The sequence below is a fragment of the Stenella coeruleoalba genome (genome assembly GCF_951394435.1).
Source record: "Stenella coeruleoalba genome assembly, chromosome: 6".
In the NCBI taxonomy this organism is placed as follows: Eukaryota; Metazoa; Chordata; class Mammalia; order Artiodactyla; family Delphinidae; genus Stenella; species Stenella coeruleoalba.
In genome coordinates this window covers 72,886,979-72,903,135 of record NC_137151.1, presented here as the reverse complement: position 1 = coordinate 72,903,135, position 16,157 = coordinate 72,886,979, and the positions used below count along the sequence as shown (strand labels likewise).

Sequence of the window (16,157 nt, the reverse complement as noted above, 5' to 3'; positions counted from 1 at the left end):
ATGATAAAAGAACATTCTGGAACTCTTCCCGCTTTTTATGTGTCCTTGCCTCCCTTCTCTGACTTTCAGTAAGAGTCACAGGGCTTCACATCAAGTAATCCCAAATGCAGGACCACACTGTTTTCTGTTTTGTGGCTCGATAATCTCCTCCGTTGTAAATACATTCAGAAATGATTGTGGCTTTTTCTTGAAGCCTCAACATTTTTTTTTAAAGTGATTTATTTTGATAGCACTTTAGCCTCATGATTTCAAATATTAAGTTACTTGGTTGAGGTGGTCTTATATTTTCCCATAAATGTGTTTATGTCACCACACAGACTGAGAAATTTCATTCCAGGGTTTGTTTTTTTTCTTTTTTCATTTGATTTCATGCAGGAGGAGAACTGAATTCTTCGAACTTGTCAGTAAAGGAGAATATGATTGGAACATCAAAAACCATCGTGATATATTTCGGTAAGAAACAGCTCTTGTTTATGTGTTTCTTCATTATTTGACGATTTAGCCATGCTTTTCTGACAGTGCTAAAAGCACACAAGTAGTTTTTAAAGTAACAAAGCTTACATAGAAATTAGTTGAATAATTAGAGAATGTGTCTTTTCGTTTTCTAATTTATTTTATTTTGCCTCCTCTCCATAAATTTGCCTTCAAAATTAGAAAATGATGTTTGAATTGGTCCCGTTCCAGCAGGCATACAAATTGCAGGAGAGGGGGGATTTTTGAATCTCCGGAAACAGCTACACAGAACAAAGGAAAGTGAGAGTTAGTTTGGGGTTTTTTTTTAGCGACAATAGACATTGTAGATAGAAAACCAATCAAAAGATTTTGGTGCTGGAAATAAGGAATCTGTTCTAGACTTTTCACAGGACTTCTTCCCAGTTGTTTAGAAAAGACAGCAGCAAACCATCATTTTTATGTGGCACATTTTAACCACCTGATTGCAGCCACTCCAGCTGGTTAGGCACTATTCCTCTTTCTCTCATACCCTGTCCTTCCACTGTCCCCATCTCACCCATCCCCAGACTTTCTGGTGAATTAGTCCTGTTCCAGATTTATTAAGCATTTCTGGGAAAGCTTGTGAGCTTTCTGGGCTTCTGGGCACAGTGTGTCTGCTCCACAGCCAGGCGACCACTGGCATCACCCCCAGTGAGATCCCTACCCCAGCCCTGGCCCGCATGCACGTGCAAGACCTCCGCCTCCATCTGAGAACACAGAGCCCTGCCTGCCGCTTCCCTCTTCTCACTCTCTCACCAGAGGGCGCTCTACTTCTCCCCTCTCTGCATTACTATTTCTCTGTGTTAGCTTTTTTTTGAGGAATTAAAGACAACTGTGCTTGTCTTACAAATCAAGATCTGTTATCTTTACAGACCTTTTCTGCATCCTTTCCGGTGGGGTGGCAGGGGCAGGGGGCTGGTGATGGGTGAGGGTGGGAAGGACCCTTCCTGTCTTCAACACTAGCATCTCTGCTCGTGTCCTATTCCAGTCCCTCCACCTCCCTGCCCCACCCCGACCCCTGACCTTGCTGTGTCAATTATACTTCTTTGGCTTGCATTTTCAAAAGCTGACTTCTTTCTCCCCCCAGCATGACCTCTCTAAGCCTAAAAAATATGCTTCCATCTCCTCAGTAAAAAAAAAAAAAAAAATCCCTAAAATCTTCCTCCTTCTTCAAGTCCAATCGTAATTTTCTTCTCTCTCTCAATTCCACACTTCACTCACACTCCTTCTAACCTCTTACAAGGCAATTTATTTCTTTTTAAATCATTTTTAATCCCACAAGTAATGACAGGAATATATTTTTCTGAAACAAAGTAAAATTACAGATAACCCCCCAGTTCTTTGAGCATCATTCCCAATTCCCATACTGTGCATAGCTTTGCTCTGTTAGCAATTCCTTGTTTCTTTTCAGACTATTGTCACAGCATTTCCATACATGTGTACCCATGGGAAACATACTATTTAGTGTAGATTTGTTTGTTCATTTTAACATAAATTATATATTTACATGTCAGTCTGGACTCACTTGTTCACTCAGCTGTATGCCTTGGAATTCTTTCCATGTCCATACCAGTATCATCTTTGATTGTTGCATAGTATTCCAAAGTATGAAGTTACCACAGAGTATTTAGTATTTAGAGTGAATTCCTCCACTGAGGAATTTAGTTGCTGAAATGTAATTTCTGTGCGTTTTGAAAGTCACCGGTCACCTCCTAAGGATCAGATCCTACAGCCTTTGTTCTCTTCAGCTTCCTCCATCTCTTCGCAGCCCTAACTGTGTTGGCCTTTCCTTTCTTAAAACTTTTCCCTGCCTTGGCTTCTGCAAAGCCCATGCTCTTCTGTATATTCACTTTCTTCTGACTTTTTCTTCTCCTATTTGTGCTTCTCTAGTGCTTCCTCCTCCCCACTGCCCCCTAAGTGTAATCGTCCCTCAAGGAATTCTTCTCTTTTTCCTCAGCATCCTCACAAATGGTCCCACCGGGTTTCTTGGGTCTGGCCTCCCTCCTGAGCACAACTCGTAAAATGCCAGCACTCGTTCCATGTCTCCACCTGAGTGTTTTCCCACAGACGTTTTCAAATTCTTCGGCAGGGAACCCCATATGTAAGAAAATCTTATTTAGAAGCACAGTACATAAAACAGAGGTGAGATGCTTCAGGAACTCTCCTCTTCCCCCAGCTCTGCCCTCCCCCCCCCCCCGCCCCGCAATTTCACAGCTGGACTCTGACCATGTGCACGTTGCGGGCAGCTGGCGGGGCTCAGGGGGAGCACTGTCTTAGAGAATTTTGAAATAGTAATAAAACCAACTAAAAGTTGGTCTGCTTTTTATCATCACCATGTGCCTGCAATCTAAACAATGTCAACAATGAGACGCTCCTCCCAGAGAAAAATCTTTTGTTGGAATAAATTCTAAACAACGGCTGAGATTACTGTTGAGTATCAAAATAATTGCTATGAACGCTTCAAATTAGCACAGTATTACTTATCCTTTCATTGTGCATCTATCATACATGTAAGTTAATTCCAAGAACGTCCAGTTATTCCGTCAGCCCCTGGCACAGGTGGACTCCGGACACATTTTCAAGAGTAAGTTGCTAACGGTTCGGAACTTTCTGCACTCACTCCAGATGCAGTTTGTGTCTCCAACCTCTGAGAACATCACCTTTCTGCTTTTAAACCATATATTCAGAATAAACAATGATAGCTCGGTGATTTTAAAGATAAAGAAACAGAACTTGAGTTACTTCCATTCTGTCATTTTATGTTGACCATTTGGGGTCTGTATTTGTGTTCAAAATTTAAAACAGTGAAACAGAATGCAGACTGCGAGGTGTAATCTTTTTGTATGGTAAGCATAAAATTCAGTTCATACGTGTAATCTTTTACTGAATTTGGATATATCTTTTAAATTACAGTGTATTCCTTTTGAGTTGTTAATGCTTTTAAAAAGTAGAGAAAAACAAGAAAATAGTAATAATCACAAGATAGTTATCCAAATAATTTTGGCTCCTAGAGGAGGAGAGGCATGATAACAAGGAGCTGCTGCGAGTCTCAGATACACTAGGAACACACTGTCCCCTTCCCGCCCCACAGAGGACATTCCTGACCGTTCATTCCTGCAGTCACACTAAGCAGATTGTACCACCTAGCTCTAAAATGCACTAGAGTTGTGCAGACCTCAGGACTCAAACAGTTGCTATAAACTCCCTCCCTGCTCTCATATTTTAGAGAAGGCCTTTCAAGTACAGAGGCTTGATCTAAAAAATAAGGTAAAACTGCCCATTCGCCTCCTTCTGTTCATCCTTCCTGTGCAAGCTCCCAACCCTATCCTTGACTTTCTTTCCCCTCTCCCCTCCTTTGTTTTATGACCTTATCAATTTATGCTTTCCTACTGTCTCTCTGCTTCCATTCTCTACTTCTTTAAACTATTTCCACATCTACTACCTAAAGTTCTCTCCTTGAAGCTCTGGCCAGGTTCCTCCTGTGTCCCCAACCTTCATTGACTCCCCACACCAATTGGATAAAGGTTTCAGACACTCCACCGTCCTCCCTCCCAGTCTTTTTCAGTCTTCCTTCTCTATACAGACTTTCTGCTCCACTGCAGAGTATTCATTGAAAGTAGAGGCTCTTCTGTCAGACTATATGGATCCTAATCCTAGCTTTGATAGCTCCTAGCAGTGTAACCTCAGGCAAGGTACCCGAACTCTCTGATCCAGGAATGCAAAGCACTATTTGCTTTGTAAAATGGAGATAATAATAGTATCCCTACCTCATATAGAGACTATGTAAATCACCCTCTAATGCCTCTTCAATAAATGGTAGCTATTAGAATTCTCATCATCAGAGCACCTAGCAGATACTCAATAAATTTGTTGATTGACTGATTAATGTTGATATGAATTTGAGAAGTAAGTTTCAAATTATCAAGCAGATGGAACTTAAGTAATTATCCAACTATGGTACAAGTAGGCAGCTTCACAGAGATTATTTCCTGTCCGGGAGAGAGACTACAAAGTCTAATGCATTACCTACAGTCATGTCCCTCTCTGGTACCAGCAGAACCTAAAATGAGAATCACTGGAGTTTAGCAAGAGGGGCTCTGGCAGCTTTGCGATAAGCACAGAATCCTGAATCCTTTACGCACTTTGGGAAAGTTGCTTAATCTCTCCATGCTGCCACTGACCTCTCTGTAAAATAGAAATAACAGCATCTTGTGATGAGGAGTCATTTAGTTAGTAGTTAGTTAGTAGGTAGTTGGTAAAGCACTTAGTACAGAGGCAGGCACATGTAAGCACTGTAGAAGTGCTTGTCACAAAAGATGAAGCACGAAGAATAGACTGATGTGTCTCTTTGCACAGGGCTTAGCACAGGAGTGTTTGGAATTAGACGGTGCCTGATTCCTAGAGAGCTGCTCATGCTGGAGCTGCCTGGTTGTGCCTTGAATGACCTATTGTTATTTGCCGGTCTGCCTTGTTCCCTGGAGGGTTTCCTGGAGAAGTTACACAAACCCTACCACCATCCAGGCATGCCCTGCCATCTGGGAAGCAGACATGTTTCCAAGGCAGTAGAATCCAGCAGGGTATGAAATGTTAACACCTGACATCAGGGCAGCCCTCTGACCTTTGACAACACACTCCTTTCTTCCAAAAGGAGTTAGCCAAGATGTGGTTTCCCAGCTCAGATCCTTCGTTAGTTTTCATCACGCGCTGCTGGTTTTAGTAAAAGAAAGCAGATTTTGGACAAAGAGTGTGCCTGATTTTTCCCTTCTCACCACATCCAATTAGAAATACAAGAGTTATCTACAATTTGAATTGTTCCCCCTGTTTTTTATATCCAGGTTTCAATCTGGATCCTAGATTTCTAAACCAATAGAAATCTGCCCCTCAAAAATCTGATTCAGATATTTCCTGTACTTTCTTATGGGCTCAAATTAATGAAAGCTGTAGCTGAATATGTTTCTTCTTCGTAACGCTTATAAAATATGGTTGTAGCCAGGTAGTAAACTGGAGTCAAACTGTGTGGTTCTCCCCCGCAAAGCTTAAATGCAGGAGACACATATACACTATTGATACTACGTATAAAATAGACAACTCATGGGACCATACTGTATAGCCCAGGGAACTCTACTTAATGCATTGTGGTGTCCTAAGTGGGAGGGGATATACGTATATGTATGGCTGATTCATTTTGCTGTGCAGTAGAAGCTAACACAACATTGTAAAGCAACTGTACTCCAATAAAAATTTTAAAAAAAGAAAGAAAGAAAATTCAGGAGCCCCTAATGGGGCATGTGGTTTGCCTTTTTGGTGTGGGTTTTCTTCTGTCCCTATCAATCAGTGATACATTGGTAAACAGGTTTATGACCTATGTATAGAGTATTATATACTGATTCCCTTGCTGAGAGTTAAAAATAAAAAGCATCGTCCATTACAAATTATTTTAAGCAGAGCTTGCTTGGTTCAGGTATAGAGAAAGCAGTGCTTGGCTTTCCTTGATCTGCCGCAGGCAAAACAAAAGGGCCACCGAGAGTGTGTGCGAGCTTTGTCTTCCGAAGTAGTGCGGCTGCATGATGGAGGTGCTAAACATGGGTCTGTCAGCAGTGCTGCCCTTGTTGAGGAAAAGAAGATGTAAGCTGGCCGGGTCCCATTTTATTTATGTATGTATCTAGGACGGGTTTGTTTAGGAATGCAACAAAAGATTATTCAGGCTGTTTTGTTTGGTTCTGTTTTTCAGATCAATGTTAATGACAGCCTGTGACCTTGGAGCCGTGACCAAACCGTGGGAGATCTCCAGACAGGCGAGTGGTGATTAATGACAGGTCTCAGCCGAGGAGGGACTGGGGGAGGACAGTATTCCCAGAGCCCTGTCTACCAGGCACTGAAACCTGAGTCAATTTGCATCCGTATTAACGTGGTGTAAAAAATAGCAGGAGGTTTAGGGCGACGGTTTATTGCCCAGCCTTTCTTTATCGTGCTTCCACTGAGAAATAATATTTCTGACTCTGTAAGATTTTTTTTAATGCACTAAATCCAAATAACACCTTGACCATTTCTTAAGGCAGGAGTTTCATACGTAGTGTTCTTGAATAGGTAACCGTGTTTTAGTACAAGGTCCAGTTTTTTACATCTGAAGAAAAAAAAAAAAAAACAAGGATAAAAAGGAATTTCTATTTTTCTTTTTCTTTAAAGTCTGTTTAGAGATCAGAGGGCTCTTTGGCCAAAATGTGTAGTATCTAATTTAATTTGTATCCCAAATTTAATGCCTTTACCACCTCTCTGGTTTCACTGTCCAAAAGTGTTAGTTCTAGAGCTAGAATAGTTTTTAATCCCATAACTACCCAACTAAAGGTCCTTTATTACCTTGATAGTATTTGGTTAATAGCTCTTTTGGTTTTATGAGGCACCTACTGGATGGGCTGCGGGGTCTAAAATGATAACTTGGTATCCTGAGACTTGACATTTAAGGGAAAATAAGATACATTCATATAACAATAAAAAACTAATATTTATTGACTAAATAACCAATGTTAAATGACTGCTTTATAAGTATTATATCATTTAATCCTCAAAAATCCCCTGAGGTGGGTATTGTGACTGTAGTGGGCTGAATAGTGGCAACCCAAAGATATCAGGTCCTAATCCCTGGAACCTGTAAATGGTTTTTCCTTAGAAGGAAAAAGGGTCTTTGCAGATGTGATTAAGTTAAGGACCACCTTTATCATTATCATCATCATTATCTGGATTACCCAGGTAGGCCTTAAATTCAATCACAAGTGTCCTTATAAGAGAGAGGCACAGGGAGGTGGCACATTCAGAAGAGGAGAAGGTGTGTGAAGACAAGGCAGAGATTGGAGTGATGTGGCCACAGGCAGAAGGATGCTGGCAGCCACCAGAAACTGAAAGAGGCAAAGTACAGATTCTCCCCTGGAGCCTCCAGAGGGAACATGGCCCTACCAACACCTTGATTTCTGTCCAGTGAAGTGATATTGAACTCCTGGCCTCCAGAACTTTGAGAGAATACATTTCTGTTGCTTTAAGCCACCAAATTTGTGGTAATTTATGACAGCACTAGGAAACTAATACAGTGATTATTCCTATTTCACCAATGGGAAAAATGAGGCTTAGAAAGGATACGTAGCCAGGCATATAGCTGGTAGGTGGTGGAGGAGGAATTCAAATCCTAGCAGATGAGATTCCAAAGCCTTCATTCTTAGTGTTTTATGCTTTCTTACACAGGAGGCACTAATCAGCATTTTTAAATGATGCAAGTGTGTTGGCAGAATGGGCTGTGTTATCACTAAGCTCAAAATCTCAGTGTTTTAAACTAACACATCACCTGGAGACATGTGCCTCTGGGCATGGCTGGCGCCTCTGTCCTCATCCTGGACTGGGGCTGAGGGAGCAGCTACTGTCTGGATCATTCCAGCAGAGGCCCGGGTGGGTCTTACACTGGAAGTTAAATGCTGTCCCCCTGCCTACAATTCATTGGCCAGAACTTGGTCACATGATCCCACCCAGCCAGGAAGTGCCCATCCTTCCATGTGCCCAGAAAGTAGAAAGCCAGAAATAGTTGGTGAAAACATACCACTGTTTGCCCTTCTAATCACCAAAAATGTGATTCACTCTCCTTCCTCCAGGCAAAATATACTCATCCCCCCACCCTCCAAGGGAGTTGACCCAAATATCCCATCAGTCGTGATATTAAGCTGGAAGTCCAGGATCTCTGGATGATATGTGCTAATCTCTACAGCAGGTCTGTAAAGATTAAACTAAAGATGAACTAAAGGCCCACACACACCCAAAATGCAGCATATAACACCCACTCCACAAAATACTCATTATGACAATCCCATTTAGAAAGGGAAGAGATGGCAATATTTGGCAGTTAGGGGTCCACAGCAATTCCAAAATCCCACTGGGCATTCTCTGGGAGGGCCTTCTACTCTGTGGTAGGCCCTGATTCTCAGGGAGATGCTGCCCAATTCAATATTTTCCATGGCCTTTAGATCCACCCTAGGAAATTATTCCTTTTCCATTATCCTCCTTGGCTAGATTCAAAGGCCAAGCAGCTTTCTCAGCCTGCTTCCCCCCTAAAGAAGTTTGAAGACCCAAGGCTTGTTTTAAGTTTTAAATAGTCAAAGGCTTGTGGGGGTTTTTGGCACATTTAGTCACCTTCTTAGGTCTTTGATTCCAGTCACTTCCATTTGCTAATAACACATCCACAGTTAGATTCTATACAACCTTCTTAGATCTACTGTATTTCTTTGCTTCCTTATATTCAGGAACAAGGAAATACAGCATGCATACATCTTTCTTCCTCTCTCAACAGTTAATTCCTAGTATTGGGGGCCTAGTATTTGGCCCCAGTGAGGAAACCATGTAGTTCAATCATTTTTCTGGGCCATTTTGTCTAACTAAAAGGATGTTGTGTGTGCCACCTAATTCATTCATAGTTGCTAACTATGTGTTACTGGCCACATCTTCCATTTGATTCTTGTTGCAAGGCTGAGTCTTGATCAGCCTTTGTCATTCAAAGTGTATCTCAATTTTTATTTTCACAGTTTGGGATTAAGAAGCAGCTTCATATTCTATCCCTACAAGATCCTGAATTTGTAACTTTCTCTATTCCCTTTCATTCCTAGTTATAGACCTGCCAACCCTTTTCTGAGCTCACTTCTTACAATACCTAGCAAAACAGTCAACAGCAACCATCACATGCTATTAACTTTGTTTTCCAGTCTCTTCCCCTAAGGCTATAAATTCATTGGGTACACTGTTTGCTTTATTTCCATGAGAACTGTACAAAATATTTTGCCACTGTGTAACATGGGTCATCATCCTCATAGCTTCTAACAACCTCACTGTTTCACAAATACCTGGCCCCCAAGCCGATGCCACATATCTTAGGGTCTTTCTTTCTTTTCTTCCTTCCTTTCCCTTTCTCTCTCCCTTCCTTCCCTTCCTTTCTGTTTAATAGCACTACCTCACTTCCATACCAATTTTTGTTAGTCAAGGCTAAGCTAGGCTTTGCTGCAGTAACAAATATAATCTCAAGTTTTAGTTGCTTAGCACAAATGAAAGTTTATGTCTTTCTCACATCACAGTTCAGTGCAGGTGGTGCAGTGTTCCTATAGACTCTCCTCCAACGAATAGCTCTCTTCCAGTGCCTTGGTTTTCGTTTTAGTATGACATGCTTGAAGTTACATAAAGCAGGTTATGGTGAAGGATTTGTGTGGTTACATTGCTTATTTCTACATCTCTGCCCACCCTTCCCTTCCCCAGTGTGGAAAGGCCTCCCTTACAGTACAGTTTGGGAATAAACTGAAGAGAATATGTAAGTGGCTCTTCCAGGTAGTGGGGAAAAGTGTAGTATTGAGAGTGGCCCCTGTGATAGGGGTGGAAGGTAGTGGAGAGTAGGAGAAAGTTAGGGGAACTGGAGGAAAAATAAAGAAGATTAGAAAGGGGGTAGATGAGGGATGATCTGCCAGGGCCTTCAGAACCCCAGTGAAATGCATGTCACAAGGAAAGGAGCAGCAGCCCATGTGGGAGCCAGAAAGTGACCAAAGTACTTGAAAGGAAAAAAGTTTCCATATTGAGATTATAGAATGAAGAGGCCCAATGGCCACTTGTAGGTGGTCTTCTTGGTCACTGATATAAATATTATTTTATTTTTAGGATTTGAACTTCTGCCGACCAGTGCAGAAACTCATGAGGTCAGGGAAATAAAACACAAAACCATCTTTTTCCAAATGTTTCCATCAGAAATCTTGTCACGACTCTAAACTGTAGATCTCATTTGTGTTTGTATCTGAATTGAATAAGTTAGGTATTTTCAAAACCTTACTCACTTCTAATAGGATTTTAGGAAACAGTTAGACAAAAACAATAGAAACTTATTTTAAGAATAGAAATATATTTCCAATTTCCTGGATGTTGATTTTTTTTAATTCCCTTTCAAAATGTGTTTTCATTGGTGTCTATTTCACTTTGCCTTCCTCACACACATGACTCTAAGCATGTGGGTTTCCCCAGTCAGCCCCCAAGGCCTGATTAGCATCTCAATTTCCTTTTTTAATAAAAAATTCAATCAGGAGCCACTTAATAGTCCTGATTGGGATTTTAAGTACAAATGAAACAGTGGTACAATTTGATCTGTGAAAGAAGCTCAGGGGAAATACCCAAGACCACTTTGGAAAGCTCAAGGAAAAGGATTTTGTTTTAATTTCTTTGCTTTCCAGGGGCTACTGACCTCTGCAGGACTCCCACCTCGGGGTGACCTCATATGCACACTTGCATTCTTTAGTGCAAAAGATCCACCTCAGAGGATTCTGAGGGAGAGTTATGGGAACTGAATAATGAGGCCAGGTCCTTGGGGGACCATTTCTTCTCAAAAGGAAGGCCAGAGACCAATGAGAGAGGCCTGGAGCGCTAAGTGAAAGGCAGTGGCAGAGACTGGAGAGAGACAAGTGAACCAGGTCCTAGAAAGACCGAGTCAGTTCCAACTGGTTTTATGCTGTTGAATTTTTAAAATGTTTAAAATCTGAACTGGCCATTCTATTTTTTAATAAATGACTGCATACTTGCTACTCTCAGATGTGTGTGTGGGTGTTAGAGGTTGTTGTTAAGTTTTGGCAATGGTTACCATTTATGGTTGACAAATCTCCTGAGAGATATACTTTAGGTAAATTATCTTGATTCTCTGCACTTGACCAAAATTAAACCACTCTAACCTTTGCCAGACCTAAAAACCTCATCTTTACAAGAGCCTGGAATAGAGAAAAATTAGTCTGGGGATCCAGATCTTCTTGCCATCAAGTTGTCTGGTATTTCTTTTCTGCTCTTCCAATATTTTGTAATCCAGCTAGTTCACCTCAGAGATATCCTAGATGTACATCATAGTGTTGTTGAAAACGCCCGTTCAGCACTTATCTGTTACATCAGTTTGCTTCCCATAAAACTATCAGTAGAAGCACAGGGCTTGGAGAAGAAGAAAATCTCTGTAAGCTTGACCATGATCAGTAGCTTCTGACCATCCACACTAATGGATGAAAAGTAGAAAAATATGTGTCCTTACTTTGGAAAAAATCTCTGTGGTTTGGGGTAGAACAGCCATTCCATTGTGCTGTACCAGCTAGAACCCACCATAAATAAACACTGTTATTTAGTACATGGATTGAGACAGCCTGAAGACCAAATCACATTCTTCAGACTATATCATAACATACTGTAAAAGTCTGGTATGAACAGTGAATCTAGCATTAGTTCTGCCCCTTGACTGATGGCTACTGTAGGAAGTAAGGGGTGGGCCCTGGGTGTACCCATTCCAGAGTGCACATAAATACTGGTAGGGTGACGTGGTTAAGGAGTTTTTGTGATGGCAGGATGAAACCAAACTAAAATACAGGTATGTGACAGTAAAGAATCTGCACAGAAACAACCGAAAGTTGGCTGAATTATTATTACAAATATAGTATAATATATTATAATAACATCAGTTATTATTAGATTATTATTTGCTTCATTTTTCTGGATAAGAACATTTCCTGCTTTGAAGGTGGGAACCTTGTGCCTCATGTGTATATATAAGCTCTACCGTCAGAGATGGTCTATCGGCATGTGTTTAAGGATACATTGCAACTGTACTTCAATTCTATTTCAACAAAAATAAATAAAAAAGCATTGCACAAGTTCTTCTGATTAAAAGGAAATCAGTTTCATTGATTAAATTCTATAATACCTTCAAACACAAAAGATTAAGCTTTTTAAATGATTGTCTGTCTTGAAGATAGCTACCATACACATAAGCCAGAAATAACTTGTGTCTCGTGATGAATTACACATACCTGTCAATTTAAATATTTCTGTGTTTCAGGTGGCTGAACTTGTAACCAGCGAGTTCTTTGAACAAGGAGATCGGGAGAGAGCAGAACTCAAACTCACTCCTTCAGTAAGTTCTTCTTTTTCTTATGACGTATTTACCCTTTCAAATGACATTTTCAAAAATAACTTCAAATCGCACCTTGAAAATGGGAAAGACAGAGAATGGATTTAAGGAATCACTCTTTAAAGCTTTAATTGAACTGAGATGCTAAACACTTATTCCCAGGTTTCTGATTAACAGGGCTGATCTACTTTACAAGCATTTCCTGTACTCCCACAGTGCGAGAAGTAGGCGCAAGGGAGGATCGCAGAGTAGTATTTGAATAACACAAAGCCTAGGGCTGGCATTTCATATGTAATCAGTGGCTACTTTGAAACAGAAATACAGAAAAAAATTAAAGGCAAGCAAGCTGTCCAGGCTTGATGGGCTAGAACAGGCAGGTGCAGTAAATAATGGATATTCTGGATTTTACTTTCCAATTTTGAACTTTCCAAAATCCCAAAAGCAAATCAAGTCTCTGTTTCTTTTCCTTTTTTTGCGAAATGAAAAGTTGCATCTGGGGAACTAAGTTCTGCTGATTGAAATGCTATTTAGATTGGATTCATCCATTCAATTATTATTTGAGAATGCTTACTGTAGGCTAAGGATGATTCTGTTTTTACTAATCAGGAGACAAAGACATAAATGCCTCAGTCACCACCCTCAAGGAGAGGGCGGCCTCTTTATTCTTAATGAATGGGTAGCTTCAAACCACCCAACGACTCAAAGAATGGTCCAGGGTATTCTAAAGCCTGCCACAGCACAGAAGATTCATTGCAGCTCAAGGAATGTGTTAATGGTCAAGAATGTCTGTTTATGAGGATTCAAATCAACTCAGTTTTGAATATTTGGCTTTATTTATAAGATCTTCAAGTTTTAAAACACCTTTCTTTGCTGACATTTAAAGACAAGGAAGAGCAGCAGAACTAGCGCCTAGCTTAAAGAACTCACAGACTTACTAATTTTGACTATTCTTTATTTGTTGTTTACCTACAAAGGTCAGAAAGACTACATAAGTTAAAACACCCATCAATTATTTTAGTTTCCAAAGCAATATCTATTTATACTGTTTTCAACACATTCCTTTGTTCTTCTTTGGTGATGTCACCAAATTTGGTTACAAAATACAGATACTAGATTGGGATACATAGTTAACGTGTAAAACGTAGCACAACTCAAATTTCTGTCAACTACATGTATATCTATTTTCAAATAAAAGCTTTTCTCCTCTTTAAAAAACTGTTTCAGAGGCCTCCTCTGAAGGGTTTACAATGCAGCAAAACCACAGGTTATTTAATTAAATGAAAAAAATGAGAGTCAGGGCTTCCCTGGTGGCACAGTGGTTGAGAGTCCGCCTGCCAATGCAGGGGACACGGGTTCATGACCCGGTCTGGGAGGATCCCGCATGCCGCGGAGCGGCTGGGCCCGTGGGCCATGGCCGCTGGGCCTGCGCGTCCGGAGCCTGTGCTCCACAACAGGAGAGGCCACAGCAGTGAGAGGCCCGTGTACCACAAAAAAAAAAAAAAAAAAAAAAAAATATGAGTCAATTGACAGCATTGGCAAGCTGGCGGGTGCAGTGGTGCAGCACTAAGGAATTTTTGTAGTCTCAGGTAGGGGTTTTTCTGGAGACATAAATGAAATTAATTTTGTGGTGGATACATAGCTGTAAGTGCTGCTCTCTCCCCACAGAAGCCTACTTAACACGGCTGATGACTATCTCCTCAGGCCTAACTGCTGTGGCAGGGCTATCCCACATTAGTGCTTTTCCAGAAATGTCTGGAAATGCACACACTCAGATTGGACACCTGCTGTGCCCATTATTCCATGATATTTAGGAATAAAATTGTCCAAGAGCCCTTTCAGGTGTCATAGTCCTAAAGGTCACCAGAGTAACTTCATGAAGACAAAGGCTAATGTGGGCAACATCCAGATTAATACTGGAAGCAGTGAGCCAGTTAACAGCACATGCTTGAACACCTTCAAGTATCAGGCATGAAGCTGGACACAGTGCATCCAGCCATGAGCAAGGCACCATCTTCCCTGCCCTCAAGAAGCTTGTCAACTGCTGGGAAATATAGACATTAAATAAATAATCACCAATAATCAATTACAAGATGCAAAATTCTGTTAAGGGAAAACACAGGACAAAGTGGTATCTCACATACTCATCAAACATTTGTTAATAAGTGACTAGTCCAGAAATGACCCCTTACAGTTATGGTCAACTGATTTTTGGCAAGGGTGCCAAGATAATGCAATGGGGGAAAAATAATCTTTTCACCAAATGGCACAGGGACAACGGGATATCACATGCAAATGAAGATGGACCCTATCTCTCACCATAGCCTAAATGACCTAAATGTTAGAGCTAAAACTATAAAACTCTTAGAAGAAAGCAAGATATAAATTTTCTGGATTGGATTTGGCAATGGTGTCTTAGATATGATACCAAAAGCACAACAAACAAAAGATAAAATAGAGAAATTGGATGTCATCAAAACTTAAAACTTTGTGTGTTGAAGGACACTATCAAGAAAGTGAAAAGACAACTCACAGAATGGGAAAAATTATTTACAAAGCATATATCTGATATGGGCCTAGTATCTAGAATATATAACAACTATTGCAACTCAACAATAGAAAGACAACCCAATTTTTTAAATGCATAAAGGATCTGAATAAACATTCCCCTAAAGAACATATATAAATGGCCAATAAGCACATGAAAAAAAAATGTTCAAAATCATTAGTCATCAGGGAAATACAAATCAAAACCACACTGAGATACCACTTCACACCCACTAAGATGACTATAATCAAAAAGACAATAACAAGAGTTGGCGAGGATGTGGAGAAATTGGAACTTTTTGTACATTGCTGGTGGGAATATAAATGATGCAGCTGCTTTGGAAAACAGTTTGGCAGTTCCTCAAAACATTAAACATTAGAGTTACCATGTGGCCAGCAATTCTACCTCTAGGTATAGCCCCAAGAGAAATGAAAACATACATCCACACAAAAACTTGAATGTTTGTTGTAGCATTATATATAATATCCAAAAAGTAAAAACAACCCAAATGTCCATCTACTGATGAGTGGATAAATAAAATATGGTATACAATAATGATACAAGGGAATATCATTTGGCAATAAAAATGATTGAAGTGCTGATGCATGCTTACAGGGGTGAACCTTGAAAACATTATGCTAGGCGAAAGAAGCTGGTCACAAAATACCACATATCATATGATTCTATTTACATGAAATGTGCAGAACAGGAAAATCCATAGAGGTAGAGAGTGAATTAGTGGCTGCCTATGGCTTGGGGGGTTTGAGGAAGAATGAAGAGCGACTACTAATTGATATGTGATTTTTTTTCCCTTGGGGTGATAAAAATGTTCTAAAATTGACTGTGGTTGGACTTCCCTGGTGGCACAGTGGTTAAGAATCCACCTGCCAATGCAGGGGACACAGGTTTGAGCCCTGGTCCTGGAAGATCTCACATACCGCAGAGCAGCTAAGCCCATGCGCCACAAGTACCGAGCCTGCGCTCTAGAGCCTGCGAGCCACAACTACTGAGGCCGTGTGCCACAACTACTGAAGCCCACGCGCCTAGAGCCCGTGCTCCACAACAAGAGAAGCCACCGCAATGAGAAGCCTGTGCACTGCAACGAAGAGCAGCCTCCACTTGCTGCAACTAGAGAAAGCCCGCGGGCAGCAATGAAGACTCAACACAGCCAAAAATAAA

General features: G+C 40.8%; 1 protein-coding gene and 1 long non-coding RNA gene across 9 annotated transcripts in view; one reads left to right on the top strand and one right to left on the bottom strand.

The window, feature by feature from the left end:
* LOC307187466 overlaps positions 1-16,157 on the bottom strand; it is a 142,213-nt gene that overhangs the window by 23,364 nt on the left and 102,692 nt on the right. For both annotated transcript variants that reach the window (XR_013828613.1, XR_013828614.1), the window contains exon 3: positions 12,333-12,508. This is a non-coding gene — a long non-coding RNA (uncharacterized lncRNA). The remainder of the gene's footprint in view (positions 1-12,332; positions 12,509-16,157) is intronic.
* Positions 1-16,157, top strand: part of PDE11A (phosphodiesterase 11A) — a 466,258-nt gene that overhangs the window by 417,583 nt on the left and 32,518 nt on the right. For all 7 annotated transcript variants that reach the window (XM_079923541.1, XM_079923542.1, XM_079923540.1 and 4 more), the window contains 3 exons: positions 376-453; positions 6,224-6,287; positions 12,362-12,436. In XM_079923541.1, coding sequence (XP_079779667.1) covers positions 376-453; positions 6,224-6,287; positions 12,362-12,436 — 217 coding nt within the window. The remainder of the gene's footprint in view (positions 1-375; positions 454-6,223; positions 6,288-12,361; positions 12,437-16,157) is intronic.